Below are 23,310 nucleotides of genomic sequence, written 5' to 3' on the forward strand. Positions count from 1 at the left end.
TGCATTATAATTTGGGTGTTTTGTTTTTTTAACCTAGGAGTGAATTTGTTAGTGGGAACTGAGAGTGGTCTGATGCTGCTAGACAGAAGTGGTCAGGGGAAGGTTTATCCTCTAATAAACCGAAGACGGTTCCAGCAGATGGATGTACTCGAAGGCCTGAATGTCTTGGTGACGATATCTGGTAATGCCCATTTTTCAATATGTTATTTCTCTGAAATCCGGACCTCGCTGAAGTCAATGGGAGTTTTTGCCATTGACATCTCTGGGCCCAGGATTTTTCAGTCTTAATGCTTTCACGTTTTTTAATGCTATGAACCAACTTCCATGCAAAACACCCCAAACTGCCTGCTTTGAAGGAAATTTTTTTCACAAGTTTGGAGGATAAAATGATAAAATATTCTATTTTATTTATTTGTATTGTGTTTGGGAGAGAATGGGTGCCGGAAGTTATAAGTCCTCTTTTGAGTCTAGGTCACTAGAGTAGAAAATCCGTTGCAGAGTGCAGATGTAGGCAGCATGGAAGGACGGGGAGGAAGGGCAGCAAAGATGGGCATGGTTAAGTTACTGATGGAGTAGATGGATGTCGCATCTGGATGTGTCTTTACTTAGTGAGACTGTAGCCCATTGATCGAACAGGGAGAGATACAGCCATTTTTTAAATAGTTCACACTTTAACATGTCCTAATGAATAATGGTTTCTTACTAAAGCTGGGAACTCCAAACACTTTGGGCTCCAAGGGGCTATTTAAAAGGGCTACTTCATTTATTACACAATTTCACTGAGTTTACAGCAAATGGTTCTTACAGATCTGTTTTTAGCCGTCTAGCTTTCTCCTGTATTTTAACTTTTGCTATGCTCTGTTGTATGAAACCCCGGGGTCATTTAGGGCTTCACACAGTGGTCACTATGTTGCACTCCACAGGCACTCAGAACTGGTGGCAGCAGGGATAGAACTTTGATCCTTCTGCTCCAAGAACATAGACCCCTAACATTGGAGCTAAAGGAGACTCTCCATTATGTATTAACTGTCTAGGTTCTGCAATACACAGTGGAGCAGTTTCTGGTACCATTGGCTAGAAGATAGTGGTACACATAGACCCTAGCCAGCTCAGTGCAGTATGTGAGTGTACATGTTTGTTATCTAAAGTACCACCTTTGTGCCAGTGTAGTAAAGCCCGTTGCTGCATTTCCATTTAAACACACCTGTAATATTTTCATCGGCCATAACTCATTTACATTTCACTTATGGCTGACGTCTGAATTACAAAAATAGATTAAACCAGGCACTTAAAAAACCCTATACCTTTATAATGTACAATATTTCATGATAGCTCCCAACATGCTCCCTGGGTATCTATTTGAATGACACCATTAAATCGTCTGATGCAATGTATAGTTCAATAGACTTGTAAACAAAGATACCGCCTAACCCCGCTTATGTAATGTCCATTAGTTAATGTATCCCACGTTGGTGACGAAAATTTGTGGCTAAATCTCATGTGAAATTCTTTTAGCTTTGTTTACAGTTGCGTGAGTCACGATTCAAACACCCTGACACGTCCAGTTTGTTTCCTTCAAGAATATTGCTTCCTCTATTCAGACACGTTACATTAACCCTGAAGAAATTGGTTGAGCTGTAGCTGGCTTATGCCTTAAGCACTGTCCTCTATCCTGGGTTTTACAGGAGGTCACCAGAGTACAGTGAAGAGGGAGGGTTTCTACCCACAGAGGCTGCATCTACATTTGGAGCTGGTTGATGCCCAGCTTGAGTAGACATACTTGTGCTAGTTCTCATCGAGTTAACATGCTACAAATAGTAATGTAGCTACAGTATCTCAGGTAGCAGCAATGGCGGCATGGGCTGGCCACCCTGAATACATACCATGGGGTCCAGATGGGTTTGTACTCAGGGCATTTGTTGCCCACGCATTTGCTGCCCATGCTACCACAGCTACCCTACTATTTTTAGCATGGGAGCTCGATGAGAGCTAGCAGAGATTCTGGCCCATGAGATGACTTTGTGGGGGAAGCCTACTGCCCTTTCTCTCCCAGGTCTCCTGCCTGCTATGCTCTCCATCCCATTCTTCCGCCCCTCCTCCCACTCCATCACCAGTTCCTGGCTATTCTGAGCCTGAGCTTTTCCTTGGGTATCTTTCCATTCCCTATTTAAGATGTTCTCTTTGCCTACATCACTCTGAGCAAATGGAAATGTTTAATTTTAACCAAACTTCTCCCAACAGTTGGCTTAATGGGCTTAGTCATGTAATTGTGTCTCTGGGGTTTGATTTGGATTTGTTTAAAAGAACTTCACTTTAAGCAATGTAAGTACATAAGTAACTGGTCCACAATATGTTTAAACACCTTTTTCAGGAAATAAATATTTGAATGTATGTGACGGTAAAGTTTGAAAAGCATCTCCGCCATGTTTGAATGAATTGCCTTGCAGGAGGATTTTAGGAGGAAAATTTAATAAAATTACATCAACATAAAATGTAATTTGTTTCTGTTTTTCAAAACTGTAAATCTTTAGCTGATGTGTTTACTACTTTCATGAAAAGCTGAAAAATGAATTGCTTAGATGCTTTTATTTTGTTATTGTGACACTCAAAAGAGTTTTATGCAAGTTGATAAAAGCAAGTTGCAGGTCCTTAATCTGTTAGAAGGCAAAGATGTATCAGATGCTCAGATACTACAGTGATGAACATCTAAAAATGGCTGAAAACAAAGTAAATAATTCAGCAGTAATAAAAGCAATCACTTGTCCTTACAGAGCACATTCCTAGGGATTTTACAAATGTTAATGAACGGTTGCAGCATCCCAGGGAGATAAGCCAGAATCACAAATAAGTGGAGCTAGTTGAAACTTTCCTGTATTACAAATAAGGAAAATGTTGCATATTAAGTGATTTGAGTTTAATCTCGCAGCAAGCCTGTGACAGAGCCAGAAATAGAAATCAAATCTCCTGACTTCCAGTCGTACACTTCAACTGCTAATCCATGGTGGTGCTCACAAGAAATTATGTTTATATTCAAGGGCCAAAATAGAGTTTTTTGCAATTGGCAAAACCCCCAGATTTTTAGAACAATTTACAACTTTAAACCTAAAAGACTCTTCCTAATTTTCTCTTTATTCTTGGTGCTCCATTTCTGTGGATGCTTCATAGGGAATACGCCAATTATAATTGAATCTGTCTGTGACAACAGTGTCAGATCAGTTTACTTTGTTTAGCAGTTGTGTAAATACATGCATAGGCACATTTATGTAACTAACCTTGTATGTCAGAGTGGATGCATACTGGAAGGCAGAGGAGTTTCCTGCCTGTCGTGTGATTCTTTCTTTTGTCTAGACTGCAAAGATTTAAAAAAAAAGAAAATCATTTTGAAAGCTATTTCTGGTTTTGAGAAACTCCCTGTGCTTGCTTATCTTGTGGCCAGATATGAATAAAGAATCACATACTGGGAAAATCCATCTGTATCACTTATTACTGGTCTTTGGTGAATTTTAGTAAATGATGGGGAAAGAAAACCAAACCATGTACTCTGGGAGTAGGTGTGTTTTTCACTGGTTTTCTTTAGGAGACTGTTGAATATTACCCACTTTAGCCAGATTCCATTTAATCCTCTAAGAGATCTTGCAGCCTGGGGGTTCAGGCTGTTACAGTGTTTTTAAACCACTTGTTGCACTGTCCTGGTCTGGGCTGCTCCCGGGACTGGAGAGGACTCCAGTGTGACTTAGACAGGTCCCCAGGGCCATCTAAGTTACAGCAGCCTCCCTGGGCTGCCCACTGGGCTATGACAATGCCCAGGATCTCTGCAGTACTTTGTGCCTTGGCTCCAGTCTCTACTCCAGGGCTTCTGAAAGGATTCTCTAGAAGCAGCCTCACAGTGCATGTGCCAGAGATAATCTTCCCTCAGTCAGATTTAGGGCCCCTAGGGCTACTTTACACCACTCTAGCCCTTTTATTTGGTGTTCAGGGTCTGGCGCAAAGGTGAGGGGGCCGCACCCTTAATATTTAAAGAGCCAAGCTTAGTAAAGCCTGCCATTAAGTATTCCCTCTCCACTCCCCCAAAAATGGTTAATCCCCAATGTAGTCTAACCCAACTGAAGCATCTGTCCTTTACTCAATTAGTTCAAATAGATGTGAAAAAGTAATACATTATGAGCCGTATCCACAAGTGGCTGTTCACAATCAACACTATTAATGTAGCTATTTGGGACCTTTTGCTGATTCATACATACATTTATATGACTACACTTTTTAATGGGATTTAGAGAGAAAGCTCTAATGGCAACTTTCCACTTGATGGATTTTTAACGATCAGAAATCCCAGTTATTGTAACTGAACTACTTGCTGCAACTCTAACCAGTAAACTTCAAACAGGGAGACTGTATCATGCATACATATGAAGTGGCAGTGAATTTCCTAATCCTGAATACTTAATTTTACATCCTTAATAATAGTTTTATAGCATAGGGCTTTTAAAATTAATTTATAGATATTGTAGTGGAAGGACTCATAATGTACTAGATACTTCTCAAGCACAGAGGGCACAGATCCTGTGCCAAAGAGCTGTGTTGTCGGGATGGTCTATACCAGGGGTCTCAAACTTAAATGACCATGAGGGCCACATGAGGACTAATACATTGGCCCGAGGGCCGCATTACTGACACCTCCCCCTCCGCCGCCACTCCACCCCTTCCCTGCCCCGCCTCTTCCCACCCCTTCCCTGCCCCCATTCCAACCGCTTCCCCGAAATCCCCACCCCAACTCTGCCCCCTCCCTGCCCTCAGGGGGTGTAGGAGGAGTGGGGTGTGGTGAGGGCTCAGGGCAGGGAGTTGGGGTGTGGGGTGCAGGAGGGGTGAGGGATACAGCAAGGGGTCAGGGCGCAGAGTGCGGCAGGGGGCTCAGGGAAGTGGGTTGGGGGTGCAGGGTGTGGCAGGGGGCTCAGAGCAGGGGTCAGGGTGCAGGAGGGGTGCAGGGTACGGCAGGGGGTTGGGGTGCAGTATGGGGCTCAGGGCAGTGGGTTGGATGCAGGAAGGGTGCGGGGTGAGGCAGGGGGCTGGGGTGCAGGGTGCAGCAGGGAGCTCAGGGTAGGGGGTTTGGCTGCAGGAGGGGTTCAGGGAGCAGGATCTGGCCCAGCGCGTACCGGGGGCAGGGCAGGCTCCCTGCCTGTCTGTCTGCCCTGCCCCCATAAGAGGCTGGAACGTGGGGAAGGAGGTTGGAGGGGCTGTGTGTTTCTGTTGCTTGAGGCACCGCCACCAGCATCTCCCATTGGCCGCGGTTCCCTGTTCCCGGCCAATTGGAGCTGCTGGGGGCACTGCCTGAAGCAACAGCCACACACAGCCCCTCCGCCCCCCCTTCCCCATGTTCCAGCCTCTTCCCGGAGCTGCGCCGGACAGGCAGGCAGGGAGCCACTCTGGTAAACACTGGGGGAGGGCAGGGGGAGTGTGAGGGGCTCGCGCGTGTTTGAGACCCCTGGTCTATACCAGCAACCTGAATGGTACATGACCTCCTTCTGTAGACCCTGCTGTACCGAAGCATAGTAGGGATAAATTAAGGACATTACCCGTAATTTCATTACTTTTTTCAGTATGTTTTGGTTCGATCAAAGCAGAAAGACCTTTTAAAAATGAATATTGGTTCTAAGTTATGGTATTTTAGATGAAATTCCTCTTCATACGCTTCAACTCAGTGAAGTTAATTGGTCATCTCATACATACTCTCCCTCAACATCCTCAAAAAATCATTTTAAAAGCTTGTTCCTGGGATATCTTGTTTGCCCAAAGCAAATTTTCATGGCCAACAATATAAATTTATAACAAAAAAGATTAAACTTAATGTTGATTAATGTATAGAATGGTAGTGACCCACACTATGGCACTGTAGTGTGTGATCTGTCTGTGCATATATGGTTGCTTTTGGACCAAGAATCTTCATGTTTTTTATACTTTGCAGCATGTTTCTCCTGCGGAACCTATGGTAGACCATGTAGTTCATGGGTTCTCCTTTTTTCCCACAATATGGACCCACATCATAATAGAGAGAGTGCCTTAGGAACCAATTCCACTGACTATAATAGAGACCCACTACGACTACTCTCTCTATTCCAAGTCCTGTCAACCCCCTGTCTCATCACAATCACACAACTTCCCTCTCTCAAATGCCTATGAGGAGTAGTGGTATTAATGGGAAAACATTTAATTGTGTGTAACTGTTCTTCTGGTAGGTGTGGTCCATGAGAACTCCTAGTGGAAGCAAAGAGCCTACCTCCTCTTTGTTTCTAGCTGTATTTATGGGCCTGCACTTACTTCTTTACAATGAAACAGCTGGAAGCAAGGAGAAGAAGCCAGGACTAGAAGAAGCAGTAACTTGCCAGCTCTTCACAGATAATATAGCAAATGCTGTATAGCCTCGCAGTGGTTCATTGAACATTGTGCAAGAACCATTGATGAGCTTGACTATGATGCTACCATTTCCATATTTGGTAACATGTCCTATTTAAAATTAATTTCAGTATTTTTATTTTAGTTCCTTCCCATCACATGCATGGTTTTTTCTTCTATCATTCTAGTCTGAAGCTTGGGCTAGATGTGACCATTACGAGTGTCCCTATAATATAAGTGTCCAAGCTGCCCTTTCTCCCAAAATCTAGATGATCACATCTCTGGTAATAAGCATCTCCTGCTTCCTGTCCTGCTTGCAGTGTTGCACCATTTGGGACACAAGTAATCTGCCAACCAAGCTTGTGTCAACATTTAGCAAGAGGGAGAATGTGTTTTAGCAGCACATGATACTCTCAGCATAAGTCACCGCAGCTCGGTCTTAGCGTTGTTGTTAAAAACATTTTTACATTATACATGTTGTAAGTAAATGTCTCTCAATGAGACTCTGTTTAAGACTGTTCTGTGGTACAGCTTCTTCCTTGTTTGAATAATTTAAAAATAAAACCTGTTCCATTCGGGTACTGAGGGATGATTAGAGTGGTCGAAAAGTGCTGGTCACTAGGTATTGAAACTCATAGATGCTAATTTCATAGCCTGCTTTCCTTTTACCTTCTTTCAGACCTGGTCCTATTAATGACTGTTGTTTTCTGGTATGTGTGTAAATGATTTTCAGCCACAAAACTTTCTCCCCACTCTCTTCTGGTGTCACACAAATAAGAGCTAATGTAGATCATAGCTGTTTTCAGTCTCCACACACAAAGGATTGCTGCTTACTATTGTGGAATTATAATCTTACTATTAAAAAGTGTGTGGGGGGGGTTAAACATCAAAACCAAAACAGCCCCAGAACTATTTCTTTAAGTTTGTCATTTTATGTTCATGCAATATTATCAGGAGGTTATTATGAAATAATGTTTGGAAGGATTCTGGAATAGTGCTGGTGGTGCTATAATCTTGTAGACTCAGTATTGATCACAAATGTAAATTTAGTCAAACACAGATTAGTCAGAGACAAGTTATTGGGGGTGAATATAGGAGTAACTGGTTGAAAGTTAATGGCTTGTGATACCCAGGAGGTCAGACTAGATGACTGAATGATCCTTCTGGCTTCACAACTCTTGAGTGTGACTGTGAAATGCTTAGCAGAATCACCTTTGCTTTCACAGCAGTTTCTCATCTCATGGTGGTCTTTTGGTTTTTCTTTTTGTTGTGATTAGCATGATATTCTTGTTAAAACAAATGTTGCATTTTGTGACTAGGTAAGAAGAACAAGTTGCGAGTTTACTACTTGTCCTGGTTAAGAAATAAAATCCTACATAATGATCCTGAAGTAGAAAAGAAACAGGGTTGGACAACTGTGGGCGACTTGGAAGGCTGTGTGCACTATAAAGTTGGTAAGTAGCAAATAAATTGTGACAATCTGTCAGGATAAAATTAGGTAACAGAGACATCTTACTAAGATAGTTGCTGTTTATATTAACTGATTCCTCTTAACTTTTGTTTTGCCATGTTCTTCTTCGAGTGATGGTCCCTATCTGTATTCTGCACATGAGAAACACATGCACCCCATGTGTCTGAATCTGGAATTTCTTGCAAGCAATGTTAGTTGAAGAGCACGTGTGCTGTAGCTCTCCACGTGCTCCCAACTGAGAGCATAAAGGGCGGTGCAAGCCGATGCCTCTCCAGTTCCTTCTTACTGTGCATGGTCTGAGTTGAAATCTTCTGTGTCCTCAGATCCCTTATACTGCCTTATTCCTATAAATATGTATCTAGATAGGTTTTTTAGTAGTTTTTATAGTGTGGTGTAGCATATATAGTTAGCATTTTTTTCCCCCGTCTCAAGATTTCTCTTCTCCCCCTCCCCACCCAAAGAAGTCTGGGATTATGCCCAAGGTCCTGGCATTCAAAACTGTGTTTCCTGCCCTCACTCCTTTTCTGTGAGCAATGAACATCAAAGCTGCCTTTTATTCCTCAGTGAGGTTCTCATTTCTGCCAAGTGCAGCATCGGCTGCTCTTTCCCCCTGAACTTGTGAGGGTCGGGACCTGAGATTCAGAAAATACCTCATGGAGAAGACAATGAAACCCTAATCAGATCTGGGCTGAGTCACCAGCCGCCACCACCACATTTCCCCCCCCCTCCCTTTCCCCCCATACATCAGCCTCAACAAGTGGGCAGTGACCCTCCAAGCTTGGGAATGGAGAGTAAGTCTGTTAAACCTAAAGGAAGGCTTCACAGGAGAGTAAGGTGCACTCTCATAGACATAAGGACAAATCATCAAAGTCTACGACTGTCCCAAAAAGATGGGATCCCTCCCTGACCCCATCAAAGTCAGAAAAGCCAGTTCACACAGGCGCTAAGATCTTAGGCACAATTAAATCTTCTCAACAAGAGAAGGAGGCTTGCCAGGGTACAGGTCCTACGGTTCAGACACCAGCTCTTATGGTGAAGATGTGGGATAGACAGCTCCTGGTGCTTCTGTCCACTTTGGGAACGGAGGGGTACTGGTAGTGATGTGGCCCTGGAGGGAGCCGACAGCCACGTTGACCAGAGAGGCTCTGGCTCTGCCAGCTCCACCAGTTGACTCTCTTCGTACCCTGGGGTGGTCAGAGACATGTCTCCCCAGAAGACATCTTTGCTCTCCCCCATCTGCATTCACCACTCCTATTGCAGAGCTGCACATCCAGCTGGTGGAAATTCAGGAGCCTCAGCACAGTTTACTACACATTCCGCAGCCTTCCAGTCCCAGTAGTGTGGCCCTCTCTTATCAACGAGCCCATTATAGATCCAGAAAACGTGGTTTGGTGCACCCCTGCTTCGTGTGCTACCACACCTAGAGCTGAGAAGCGCTACTTTATCCCATCCAAGTGGGGAGAGCTCTTCTTCTTTCACTCTCACTCAAACTCCCTGGTGTTGCAGGTGGCTACAGAGCGGTCGAAGCAACAGCACCCACAGGCGACTCCCTCTGATAAGGCACACAAGAGACTCAACCTTATGGGAAGAAAGGTCTTCTCTTCCACCTCCCTCCAGTTCAGGATCTCTAATGATCAGGCTCTTTTGGCCAAATACAATTTTATCAATTATGCTAAATTTCTAGAGTTTAAGGACAAGCTTCCTGAGGAGGATAGAGAACGCTTCCAGGCCTTAATGGGTGAGGGCACATTTGAGGCCAGAACTTCACTCCAAGCCATGGTGGACGTGGCAGATACTGCATCAAGGGGGATGGCTACAGCCATTGTCATGAGGAGAGACTTGTGGTTGCAATCCTTGGGTTTCGCTGGAGAGATGCAGAGTACATTCAAGATCTACCCGTAGATACTATCAACCTATTCCACTAGAAAATGGATGGGTCTCTCCAAGCCCTCAGAGTCAAGAACAATTGATGATCATTTATACTCCTGCCCCTCAAGAGGAACCATCATAGACAAGGTTATAAGGCAAGACCATCTCCTCAGCCCTTTTATCATCAGTGTCCTCAGGAGCCATCACACAAAATAGACCAGTGAACCCAGCCTCTGCAACATCCACTGCCACTTTGTATGCTAACCCCAGACAAAGTGTTTCTTTTGACAGGACTGTTGAGACTCGAGCCCCTTTTATGTTAACTCTTCATTCCCCTCTTCAAATGTTTGAAGGCTGCCTTCCCCAATTTGTCAAAAACCAGTGGGCGCTAACTACAGACAAATGGCTATCAGAGGTTGTCCATGGCAGCTATCTAATTGAGATTCTGAAAACTCCTTCCCACTTCCTCTTCAGGAACCACTCTCACGAGGAGATTTTACAACAGGAGGTAAACACCCTGCTCCTCAGGGGAGCCATTTAAAAGGTTCCAGCCCAACAACATGGGATTCTATTCTCCTTGATCCCCAAGAAGAGTGGAGGATGGAGGCTGATTCTCGATCTATGTCAGTTAAACAAGTTTATCCAAAAACTAAAATTCTGCACGATATCCTGAGCATCAATAACTTCCTCATTAGAAGAGGGCACGTTGTTTTTGGCTCTGAATGGCCTACAAGAGGTTTCTCAGGTTCCTCTTCGACCAAAACCACTACCAATTCAGAGTCCTCCCCTTCGGTCTGGCCACAGCACCCAGGGTGTTTACAAATGTTTTTTCAGTGGTGGCTGCTTGGATGAGAAGACAAGGATTTACACTCTTCCCAGACTTCAGTGACTGGCTTCTCAAAAGCAGTTCCCATGAGACAGTCCACAGGGCAACCCATCATCTGCTCAGCCTTTTACCTTCCCTACGTGTCTGCATCATTCATGAAAAATCCATGTTGACCTCCACAAGGTGTATAGACTTCATAGGGACGTCATTAGACTCAACTACAGCAAGAACATATCTACCTTTCAAAAGGTTTCAGGCCATGAGCACACTTATAGAGCAGGTTGTTATCAGACCCAGGGCATCAGTCAGAACTTGCCTTCCCTCTTTGACCACATGGCTTCATGCACACATGTGACACTGTTTACCAGGCTACATCTACATTACCTACAACCCTCGCTTCTCTCTGTGCGCTCACCAGAGGAAGGCACCATGAACGACACGGTCGCAATTCCACCAAGGTATTAGGCTGTCTTGTGTGGCGGTCAAAACTGGAGAAGATTTGGGCAGGGATCCCTTTCCTCACACAGACAGCCGAGTCAAACTATTGTTACTGATGCCTCCTACTTGGGCTGGGGTGAGTGTATTGACCCCACAGGAGTCCAGAATGCACATCAACTTACTAGAACCCAGGGCAGTCTGTCCAGCTTCAACGCCTTCCTCCTACTCATCCAATGCAAACATGTAGACTCATAGACTTTAAGGTCAGAAGGGACCATTATGATCATCTAGTCTGACCTCCTGCATAATGCAGGCCACAGAATCTCACTCACCCACTCCTATAACAAACCCCTAACCTATGTCTGAGTTATTGAAGTCCTCAAATTGTGGTTTAAAGACCTCAAGGTGCAGAGAATCCTCCAGCAAGTGACCCGTGCCCCACGCTGCAGAGGAAGGTGAAAAACTCCAGGGCCTCTGCCAATCTGCCCTGGAGGAAAATTCCTTCCTGACCCCAAATATGGCGATCAGTTAAACCCTGAGCATGTGGGCAAGACTCACCAGCCAGCACCCAGGAAAGAATTCTCTGTAGTAACTCAGATCCCACCCCATCTAACATTCCATCACAGACCATTGGGCATATTTACCTGCTAATAATCAAAGATCAATTAATTGCCAAAATTAAGCTATCCCATCATACTAACCCCTCCATAAACTTACCAAGCTTAGTCTTGAAGCCAGATATGTCTTTCGCCCCCACTACTCCTCTGGGAAGGCTGTTCCAGAACTTCACTCCTCTAATGGTTAGAAACCTTCGTCTAATTTCAAGTCTAAATTTCCTAGTGTCCAGTTTATATCCATTTGTTCTTGTGTCCACATTGGTACTAAGCTTAAATAATTCTTCTCTCCCCCTGATATTTATCCCTCTGATATATTTATAAAGAGTAATCATATCTCCTCTCAGCCTTCTTTTGGTTAGGCTAAACAAGCCAAGCTCTTTGAGTCTCCTTTCATAAGACAGGTTTTCCATTCCTCGGATCATCCTAGTAGCCCTTCTCTGTACCTGTTCCAGTTTGAATTCATCCTTCTTAAACATGGGAGACCAGAACTGCACACAATATTCCAGATGAGGTCTCACCAGTGCCTTGTATAACGGTACTAACACCTCCTTATCTTTACTGGAAATACCTCGCCTGATGCATCCCAAGACCGCATTAGTTTTTTTTAATGGCCATATCACATTGGCGGCTCATAGTCATCCTGTGATCAACCAATACTCCGAGGTCCTTCTCCTCCTCTGTTACTTCCAACTGATGTGTCCCCAATTTATAACCAAAATTCTTGTTATTAATCCCTAAATGCATGATCTTGCACTTTTCACTATTAAATTTCATCCTATTACTATTACTCCAGTTTACAAGGTCATCCAGATCTTCCTGTATGATATCCCGGTGTTAGCAATACCTCCCAGCTTTGTGTCATCCACAAACTTTATTAGCATATTCCCAGTGGGAGCCGCGATCGGCCAGACCTGCGGACGGGGCAGGTAAACAAACCGGCCTGGCCCACTAGTGGCTTTCCCTACATAAGTGGCGACCCCAGTTTGAGAAACACTGCAGTACATGGATCTATTGAAGCTTTCAGTGCACCCATCCAGGAACATAACACAGGGACAACATCACACTCCCCAATCCAGGGCCGGTGCAACTCAGAGCCTGGTATTTGGATGGGCATTGGAGATACAATGCTCATGTTTCAAGAAGATGCAAACCACCCTTATCCAAAATAGAAAATATTCTATGAGATGCTGTTACTCAGCTAACTGGAAACGTTTCTCCACTTGGGCTCATCAGTACACTTTGTCTCTGGACTCTGCTGAAATCCCTGGTATCTTAGAGTATCTACTTATTTTTAAGTCTTCTGGTCATGCATTCAGTTTCCTATGGCTGCATTTAGCGGCAGTCAGCACTTTCCATCCTCCAATGCATAACTATACAATCTTCACACACCCTGTCACAACTAGAGTTTTAAAGGGAATTCTCACATCCTTTCCACCAGCAGTGAAGTTTGCACCTCAGTGGGACCTGAATTTTGTTCTGTTCTCTCTCACTAAGGCTCTCTTTAAGCCACCGGCCATATGCTCTATGGCCACCCATGAAGGCAGCTTTTCTCATAGCTATAACATTGGCCAAAAGAGTTGGTAAGCTGGGAACATTTAGAGCGGGCCCACCATATACTACCTTCTATAAAGAAAAGGTCTCGCTATGCCCCCACCCCAGACTCATACCCAGGGTAGTTTCTGCATTTGATATGAGTCCACTTACATGTATTTTTCCCTAAAGCATGTGCCTTGGAAGAGGCAAGAAGGCTGCATTCTCTGGATGTCTGGAAGGCTTTGGCCTTTTATCTGCCAAGAACAAAGGACGTTAGAAAGACACCTATTTTTTTCCATAGCAGAGCAATAAAAAGGTCAACTTATATCAGCGCAGAGATTTTCAAAATGAATCTTGTTCACGGTTACCAATTAGCTGGCATCCTCCTTCTTGCCCCTCCCCACTATCCTGGAAGGGGAAAAGGCTCATTCCACCAGGGGGCAGCTGCATCTCTGAGAGACATACCCATACTAGAGATCTGTAGGGCAGCTACTTGGAGTTCTTTGCATACCTTTATCAGACATTACACCGTGGTATAGTCATCAACTGCAGATATGGCTGTGGGGACAGCAGTACTACAGTCAGCTATCGCTTCTGTGTCCACCACCACCTGTTTGACTACTACTTGTTAATCTCCCATGTGTGGAATATACATAGGAACCATCACTCGAAGAAGAAATAGAGGTTACTTACTGTATATGGAAGTTCTTCAAGATGTGTGGTCCTTATCTGTATTCCACCACCCATCCTCCGTCCCCTCTGCCACAGATTGGTTACACTGTGGTAAGAATGGGGAAATTGGCGTGGTGGCAGCCCACACTGCCCTTTATGCCTTCTGTTGGGAGCACAAGGAGCGCTACTGAGCATATGTGGGCCAATGGATACTGCTTACAAGAAATTCCAGACTCAGGCACGTGGTGGACTTGTGTACCCGTGTGTAGAACGTAGAGCGGGATCACACATCTCGAAGAACCTCCGTTTACAGATCAGTAACCTCCAGTTACACTGGAATGAAAAAGAATGCATTTTTTTATTTTTCTCTTAGAGGCTGATTGTTGTAAAAACAACAACAACAAAAAAGCATGCCAGCTTTGTAGGGGTTTATGGTAACAGGAACATATGTTTAAGTTAATGATGATTCATTGATTTCCCTTACCTCATTGCATTTCCTAATGCACTCTCAAACTGAGCTGAGTGCAATTGTGGGGTGAAGTGCCTTTCCATTAAATAGATAGTTTTTAGTGCTTCTTAAATTGCTGAGATTAATTGGGTTATAGACCCCCTCTGAAACAAAGCCTATGATGGATGGCAGACAGTCCATATAAGCCTGTTAACCTGCTGTGGGTTACTATCCAGAAAACATCAGTAAGTTAGTACTGTTTCTGCTGGCTCTGCTTCAAAATGAGATCTTGCCATCATGATGCACCACTATTGCCCTGGAATGATTTTGCTTTGTTTTCACTTTAAGGTATATTTATTACTGCAACTAACCTATCTTTCAAACTCATGTCTTTTTGCTTCAAAGCTTTACCTTTTGTCAGACTCTGCTGGTCAGTGTATAGTAGCAGTTTGAGCAATTGGACTGTAATCAATCAGTCTGTCTCGTGCACACATTTGAAAAATCTACTAGTAGTGAGTAGTCAATAAATATCTCAGTAAGAAACTGCTGAACCAAAAATTTGATCCAAAAAGCAATTTATAACTTACTTCTCCTGTGTCACACCCAAAGGTTTCAGCAACCTAATGAAGCAACCTGTTTAACAATAGGTTAACAGCTATATAAAAGGGACTCTCCAGCAGAGAAGACATGAAACTGGGAGCATTCTTTTCCAGATGAAGAGTGATTTGTTATACTCATCTATAGTTTAGCACCGAACTATACTGTGAACCATAAATATACAGTAGATCTTCTCAGGTAGTAGGGAGGCCTCTTTGACAAGTACGTTTTAGTTCCCAAGAATGATGAGCTCTGGAAATAGTTGTGTTTGCAGATCTAATAACGGTGCAGTCTTGGAGCTGACACTATGGCTTTGTGCACTGAAACAGTTGGCATTGATGTCTTCCTTGTCTCTTTGATGCAGTCGGTTCAGACTTAAGGGTGAAGTGGTATGTAGGGATCTCAGAGATGCTTGAGGCAGTTTATGGTTCTCCCAGATGATAAATTACTCTTTGGTAGCTAAGATTGGATATGTTCCAGAAAGCACCCCAAGCAGACACGGAAGGGCATCAAAAGTTCCTTTTCACAGATAAGATGACGTTCATGCACAAAAACCCTAAGAATTCTTTCAAGATAGACAAGATTGGACAAAAACTGTATTTTGCAGAGAGGCAGACTCAATACAATGGGAGACTTGAAACATCTTTTTGTAGATGAAAATGTGTCAGGTCTTCAGCACTTAAAATTCACCGCTTTTACTTCCCTGTTGAGTAAACGGAGCAAAGTTCCTTCTGAAGAACAGCTCCATCTCCCTACCGTATGCCTGGAGAAAAAAAATATAGACCCGTATGGCAATAAAGAGAGTAGTTAGAAGGCATGAAAATAGTACGTATTAAAACAGCGGGGTTGTGTTCTGCAGTACAGTCGCTTTGCATCAAGGCTGGATGCGAAATGTAAGGGGAAAGGATTTCTCACCACTTCAGGAAACTTTCAAATCCTCTGTTACCTGGGCTAGCTGGAAAGTAAAAACATGTACAAGCTGATCGTGCATCACCCATCCACAACTGGTATCACAAAAGAGGCTAGCGGAAATAGAAATTGAGGAAGACCATGATATTATCCTTCAAAAACTCAGATGGATGTGGAAAATGGAGAGCCTGCAGCTCTAGTTGAATGGCCACTTCCTACTTCTGGTCCTCCCCAATCCCATATAGCTTAAACACTCTGAACAGTAGCTGCCAGCAGAGCTCTATCAAAGGACCAGTTTTTATCATGTATCTGAATGCAGAAGAGGTTTGAGAATTCACAGATTTGCTACATGATGAAAATATTACCTTTTCTGACACATGCAGCTTTTTTTCTTCCCGAAGAATGTAATGAGACTTTGCTCGTGATGCAGCAAAATGTTGTTTGTTTGTTTTTTGTGTGTGGCTGCTTTGCAACTACTTGTTTTGGGGGAAAAAAAACACCGCTCAAAAATTTGAGGTGAACCTGGAAAAATGTTCCATGTTTGCCTAGAAATCTTTTTTTCTAACTCCTTACCAGTTTGGAGAATTTTTTCATTTTGCCCTAGCGGGGGGAGTCTAAACTATAAGGGAAGAAGAGCAGATGTTGGCCAGTACTTGAAATGTTAGCCTCTTTTTGTGACTTCTAGGGAACAGGTTTTTTTCACACGTCTTCCTACCCTTCCATTAGGATGATTATTCACCACCCAACTTTAATGTGTCCCTTACTAACGCAGCCATTTTAGATCTTGGAGGTAAGGGAAAGTGATCCATTAGCAAACTTGCTGTTACTTTTGCTTTGAAAACTGGCTTTATCTTCCTTCATTTGAGTTCCTTGTCTTCTTCCTCTAGTTACCTTATGCTTCAGCTTAATCACAATACATTAATAACAGCAGTGTTGTGAAAGCAAGTCTGCCCATTAACTCTTCACCAGGTTTTTAGGTGAAAAAGGACCCCGACCCAAAAGTTAACTTTCCGTTTTATTATGTAAACAGCATCTATGTTTTGTATGTAGCATACTGGCAAGGCTATTCCAGACATGGGTATTCATTGAATCACTGACAAGATTAAAGATTCTTGTGAAGCAGATGACTAAAAATGTGTGTTACTTTTTAAACCCTACTTTAAAATACTTAGAAATAGGAATGTTATTGCAATATTAACTGGAACCTACAAATGTTTAAAATTATTTGGCAACTTTATAGTTTTCTTGTTTCCTAAAGTTAGTTAAAAGTTTGGAGTTGCTGCTGAGTTTATTTTCTTGTTTGATTTCAGTAAAATACGAAAGAATCAAATTCTTGGTAATAGCTTTGAAGAGTTCGGTGGAAGTCTATGCATGGGCACCAAAGCCATACCACAAATTTATGGCCTTTAAGGTAACAGTCTATTTTTTGGGCTTTCTAATGTATATTTGCAGTTATAGAACTGCTTTTATAAAAACGTTTGAACAACCCACAATGTTGATATAGTGTTACATGTTCTCTAGTAAATCTGTCACTAATTCTGGATTACATTATAATGCCATTATTGATGTTTATTAGATGAAAGAGTCTGTGTATGTAACTAAATTAACATTCTGAATTGAAACTCTGAACATAAACGGAAAACCTAACTAGGAGATTGTTCAGGGTGACAGCATCATGTGGCAGCTGCAGAAAAGCAGACAGTTGTGCAGCTGTGGGAGTGACTCCTGCTTAAGGAGAGTGAAAATTTAAGGCCTTGCTGGACTTCTCTCCTCTCTGTGGGTAATTTATTTTAAGTGGTCACATAAAACATGCAGAAGAAGCTCACTAAGGTTGTGAACCTCCAGACCAAGCTTCAATTCTAGGCAGATTAATTTTTGAGTACTGCACAGGTGTGTGTTTTGTCCTCTACATATACAAATCAAGAGACAGATAATTGAGCCAAATCCCAATCTTGCTGCAAGTGAATAAATCACTAAATTATGTTACTCTCACTTGTTTTTACAAGTGCTGTAAGAATATCGTTGGTCACATGGTATCATTACCAAACTAGTCATGGAGTGGTAGTCCCTCCCCCTCTGGGCAGAGGGAGGCCACACCGCCTGACTACGCTGTTGGGACCACTGCCTAGTATCAGGGAAATTAGCGTTAGGCATTAGTGTTCTGACCGGTCTAACAGGGCTGAGCCCCCAGATAGTCAATTGGTCCTTAGGCAGAAGCAGGGATCCCAGGGCCAGTAGGCTCTGGCCCTTAGGCTGGGGCTGAGCAGCTAACCATCTATTCCTCTGGTCCCTTTAAGCAGGGGCTGGGCAAATGCCTTAGTCTGTGGTCTCGGGGCCCTTTTGGCAGGGGCCAGAGTAGACACCGTAGTCTGCAGGTTCTGGGCTCATTAAGCGGGGCCAGAGTAAACCCAGCCATCTATAATCTCTGGGCCCTTTAGTCAGGGGCGGAGCAAACATAGGAGACAATTAGCTCCAAGCCTTTTAGTCGGGGGCAGAGCAAACACAATAGTCAATTAGCTCTGGGCCCATGGTCCAGGGGCAGAGCAAAAACCCAGGAGTCAGTTCTGGAAAAAGAACAGGGAGTACTTGTGGGACCTTAGGCAAATAAATTTGTTAGTCTCTAAGGCAGTGCTTCTCAAAGCCGGTCCGCCGCTTGTTCAGGGAAAGCCCCTGGTGGGCCGGGCCAGTTTGTTTACCTGCTGCGTCCGCAGGTTCAGCCGATCGTGGCTCCCACTGGCGGTGGTTCGCCGCTCGAGGCCAATGCGGGAAGCAGCGCGGGATGAGGGATGTGCTGGCTGCCCTTCCCACAGCCCCTATTGGCCTGGGATGGCGAACCGCAGCCAGTGGGAGCTGCGATTGCCCGAACCAGCGGATGCGGCAGATAAACAAACCAGCCCGGCCCGCCAGGGGCTTTCCCTGAACAAGCGGCGGCCCGACTTTGAGAAGCACTGCTCTAAGGTGCCACAAGTACTCCTCATTGTTTGCTGATACAGACTAACACAGCTACCACTCTGAAATCAGTTAGTTCTGGACCTTTGATGCAGGGGCAGAGCGAAAACCCAGGGGTCAGGTGTCCTAGCTCCAGTAGACAACTGACAAACGCAGGCCTTTTGACCTGGCAAGGGGAGGCTGCCACCCCAGGGATCCACCCTACTCCACCAGGCCCTGACCCAGGGCCTTAACGGGGGCAGAGTGATCCACTACTGGGTCAGCGGGGAATCCAGCTACAACACGCCTACCATGCTTCAGGCAGCATTACAGCCAGACTGAAGTCGGCTGTTGCTGGGCCACTTCGTCCCCTCCCCTCCGGGGTGTACCAGAAACCACGAGATATCTTCGTCTCCTCCAGGTAGGTGGCCAGTGGTAGTCCTGGCAGGTCCATGGCAGACACTGGTTCCCCAGCGGGCAGGGGGTCGCATGGCTCAGCTGCCGCGTCAGCAGGCTGGAGCAAGCAGGACATGTCTGTCTCCCTCAGTGGCCTGGCTCCAACTGAGCCAGAGGCTCTGCCTTTTATACTTCCTGTTCCGGTTACCCACCTCTGGTGGGAGGGGCGAGGCAGGTCTGGCTCCGCCCACTTGAGCACAGAGGGTGGTTCTTCCCCCTCTGGGTCAGCAAGAGGCCACACTGCACACTACACAAACTGTTGTGCAGAAGTTGAGATGGTCACTTACAAATTAAAAACATACTAAAGCAGTTTAACATGTCTTGATGATTAGTTTTTATTTTTGCTTCTTTAGTCCAGGGAAGTTGTTTTAGTTCATAATGTAATATGGCTGAATCCTGCACAGATATGATTATTCTGACCTCAATTCAGCAAAGCACATAAGCAGGGGCTTAACCTCAGCGGAATGCCTCACATCTGTAAAGGCGTGTGCTTAACCACGTTGCTGGATCAAGTGTGATGACTTTGCAGGAGCAAGCTGCCAGCGTGTGTGTGTGTGTGTGTGTGTTATAAGCAGACTCCCATCTCAGTGTTGTGTGCTAAGCAGAGATGTACATCTGACGACTCCTTTTAATTACTATCTTGCAGTCATTTGGAGAATTGGTACATAAGCCATTGCTGGTGGACCTAACTGTAGAGGAAGGTCAGAGGCTGAAGGTGATCTATGGTTCCTGTGCTGGTTTCCATGCTGTTGATGTGGACTCAGGATCAGTCTATGATATTTATCTGCCAACACATGTAAGAATTGTGGCTCAGTATGGGATTTTTATTTCTTAGGGTATTTTCCACTTACTTCACATTGAAAAGATATACAGGTGTTCAAATGCTGTGGTATGATCATACCGAGAGCAACCATGCAGAAAAGTCGTCTATTCCCTTCACTATGCTTTTCTAACTTCTGAAATTGTGATTATCACTTGTGGGTTAGTTAAAAGATAAGAGCATCTTGCACTTAAAAAAAAAAAAAAAAAAAAAATCTCCAAACCCACAAATAAAAAAATCCTCAACGTTTTTTTCTTCATAGAACGTTATACCTCCTCTAAGTACTAGGTACAAAACATATTTTGTTAATGCCAGTCCTAATGCATACTCAAAATAATACAGTTAACAGGCCTGTTCAAGATCTTGAGGGCTTCCTAGTTCAGGCCTTGTGGTGGCTAGCGTGTCTTACAGCAAGAATGAAAATAACATAATTTTGTTAAAACAGATGTTGTGTAAAACAGTGGCTCTCAACCTTTCCAGACTATTGTACCCCTTTCAGGAGTCTGATTTGTCTTGCACACACCAAGTTTCACCTCACTTAAAAACTACTTGCTTATAAAATCAGACATAAAAATACAAAAGTGTCACAGCACAGCTATTAGTGATAAATTGCTTACTTTCTCATCTTTACCATATAATTGTAAAATAAATGGATTGGAATATAAGTGTTGTACTTACATTTCAATGTGATGCTTGAGCCAGTTTTTCACTTGTGAGCCTTGTCTGAAGCCTGAGCCCCAGGCAGTAGGGCTGAAGCATGTAACTTAGTTTTTTGGGGCCTCCTATGGCATGGAACCCCAGCATTTGCCCTGCTTGTCATACCTTAATGCTGGCCCTGCACTTGCAACCCTCCTAAACCTATTCCATGATCCCCCAGGGGCTGCAACCCCCAGGTTGAGAAACACTGATCTAGTTGAGTTGATGTATCCCTTGGAAGACCTCTGAATATCCCCAGGGGTACATGTGCCCCTGGTTAAGAACCGCTGGTGTAAAAGATATAAAACTATCCCATATCCGAATGTATACGGGATCTTACATTTAAAAAACAACAAACCGAAAAGGGTTGGTAAAGTATAAATATGTGAACATATTGACAAAAAAATCGTTGGAAGCAGATGACTGCAAGAGGAGCGACCTTTGAAATGCAGTGAAAGCGCAGGGACTGAAACAATGGTGAGATCACCACCAGGTGGGAGGAGAGATGAGGCAGAGCAGGGCAACAGTTCCCTGAGGCCACTCACACAGCCTAGGCAGGACAAGGCTAAAAGAGGAGGCGTCCGTTACAGTCATTGATAGTTTTTAAGGGCAGTTCTGTGTGGGAGTGGAATTCTGGTGTGGGTTTTGTAGTGTGCTCTTGGTTTTCTTTGCAAGACAAACTTCTTTTTAACTTAAAAAGAAAGAAAAAAGTAAAGCCGTTCAATACATTTCTGCCTTAGAAGGTTACTATTGGTAAGAGCTCATGACTTGCAAACATGAAGCCCTCCAAAATTTATAGAGAGAACAAAAATAGGATAATAATAGACTATATAGCTATAGCTAGTCTTGTATCACTTTGAAAAAAATAGTAAATTGCATAATTCCTTCATATGTATACTCTAGAATTATTAATCAAGTCCACTTCCAAGCCATTAGTAGAAACATTACTGATTTTCATTTTTCTTTTCTACCTTTAAAATGAATTGACCAGAATTATTAAAAAATAAAATGAATTATCATTTTATTGCAGTAGACACAGGCAATTACAAAGCAGCTGGTGCACTGAGAAAATTAAATTTCAGAAATGAAATAAAATGACATCAGGAATTAAATATAAACTGGGTAATAGCTTGAAGAATAAGTATTTTATGGGTCTTAAAGATCACCTGAATATATTACCTTTAGTTGCACCTAGAGGCCCCAACCAAGACCAGGCCCTCCCTGTGCTAGGCGCTCTACAAACACACCATCAGAGATCATCCCTGCCCCAAAGTGCTTACCATCTAACCAGATAAATGGTGGGAGTGGACACAGAAGGACAGGGAGGTGAAGTGACTTGCTCCAGGTCACACAGCAAGTGAAGGGCAGAACTGGGAATACAATCCAGGCTCTGGAGTCCCAGTCCAGTGCTCTGGCTCGCATTGCCATATTACCGTCTAGCTCAGTCAGCACCGAAAATCTCAACCGCAGACTAATGAAGGCGTCACTGCAGGTCATACAATAGAACTGGTCAGTCAAATATTCTGGAGATGACAGTTCGATAGGACTCAGATATTGATATATGTCTCCTAAGGGCCCTTACCTCATCATGGCCTGCTTTAAAACAAAAGGTAGCCAGCCCTGTATACTGGAGTAGCTCATGTAAAAAATAGTGTCTTTGCTTTTGTTTTGCTTCTGTAGATCCAGAGCAGCATCCAACCACACGCAATCATTATTCTCCCAAACACTGATGGAATGGAGCTGCTGGTTTGCTATGAGGATGAAGGGGTTTATGTTAATACCTATGGGAGGATCACCAAAGATGTGGTTCTGCAATGGGGAGAGATGCCCACATCAGTTGGTATGTATCCTGTGAGAATCAAACGTAACCTGTAAAGTGGGTCGACAGCCTTTGGGACATGGCCCATCAGGGTAATCCGCTGGTGGGCTGCGAGACGTTTTGTTTATGTTGACTGTCCACAGGCACGGCCCGCCGCAGCTCCCAGCGGCCGCGGTTTGCCGTTTGCTGTTCGCAGCCAATGGGAGCTGTGGGAAGCGGCGGCCAGCACGTCCCTGTGGTCCACATGCATGTTTATAAAGTACTGGGGTAAACAAAATAGCTTATTGAGCATAAGGTTCCTAGTAGTCTGCTGAAAATAGATATATTTTTGCTAAGTTGTGATAACCTGCATTTCTAAAGGGATTTGGGCTGGTATTATTTTGAGAGATTTCTTAATTGATAATAGGCTTATATGTGATTTGATAGTCTTATTGTGATCTTAAGCAGTAAAGTACTTTATATTAAAAATATTTTTAAATTACCATAGTTCCCTAAAGTATAGAGGAGGCACTTTAATGAGACAAAATGTCTCATACCATAATGGCCTACCACATTTCTTTCTATGACAGTTATCTCCAGACTAATTCCCATTAAAGTAAATGGAAAGACTTAAACTAACTTCAGTGAGAACTGGATTGGGCCCCTACTGTTTGTTCTTGTAAACGTTAGGGGCCAGATTCTCAACTTGTATAAATGGTCATAGCTCTAATTGAAGTCAATGGAGCTATGAGAATTTACACCAACTGAAGATCTTGTTTAGTTATTTTAAGATGATGTGTTAGTGGTCAAATTGCCCTCCTCTTCTCTCCCCCCCCAAAAAAACC

At 43.7% G+C, this 23,310-nt stretch overlaps 1 protein-coding gene across 7 annotated transcripts in view; it reads left to right on the forward strand.

Moving 5' to 3' along the window:
- The window catches only part of MAP4K4 (mitogen-activated protein kinase kinase kinase kinase 4), a 251,981-nt gene that overhangs the window by 219,131 nt on the left and 9,540 nt on the right, over window positions 1–23,310 (forward strand). For all 7 annotated transcript variants that reach the window (XM_034757996.1, XM_034758000.1, XM_034757997.1 and 4 more), the window contains 5 exons: window positions 38–181; window positions 7,707–7,841; window positions 17,078–17,178; window positions 19,798–19,947; window positions 22,348–22,507. In XM_034757996.1, coding sequence (XP_034613887.1) covers window positions 38–181; window positions 7,707–7,841; window positions 17,078–17,178; window positions 19,798–19,947; window positions 22,348–22,507 — 690 coding nt within the window. The remainder of the gene's footprint in view (window positions 1–37; window positions 182–7,706; window positions 7,842–17,077; window positions 17,179–19,797; window positions 19,948–22,347; window positions 22,508–23,310) is intronic.

The sequence above is a fragment of the Trachemys scripta genome, chromosome 1 (genome assembly GCF_013100865.1).
Source record: "Trachemys scripta elegans isolate TJP31775 chromosome 1, CAS_Tse_1.0, whole genome shotgun sequence".
Classification (NCBI taxonomy): domain Eukaryota; kingdom Metazoa; phylum Chordata; order Testudines; family Emydidae; genus Trachemys; species Trachemys scripta.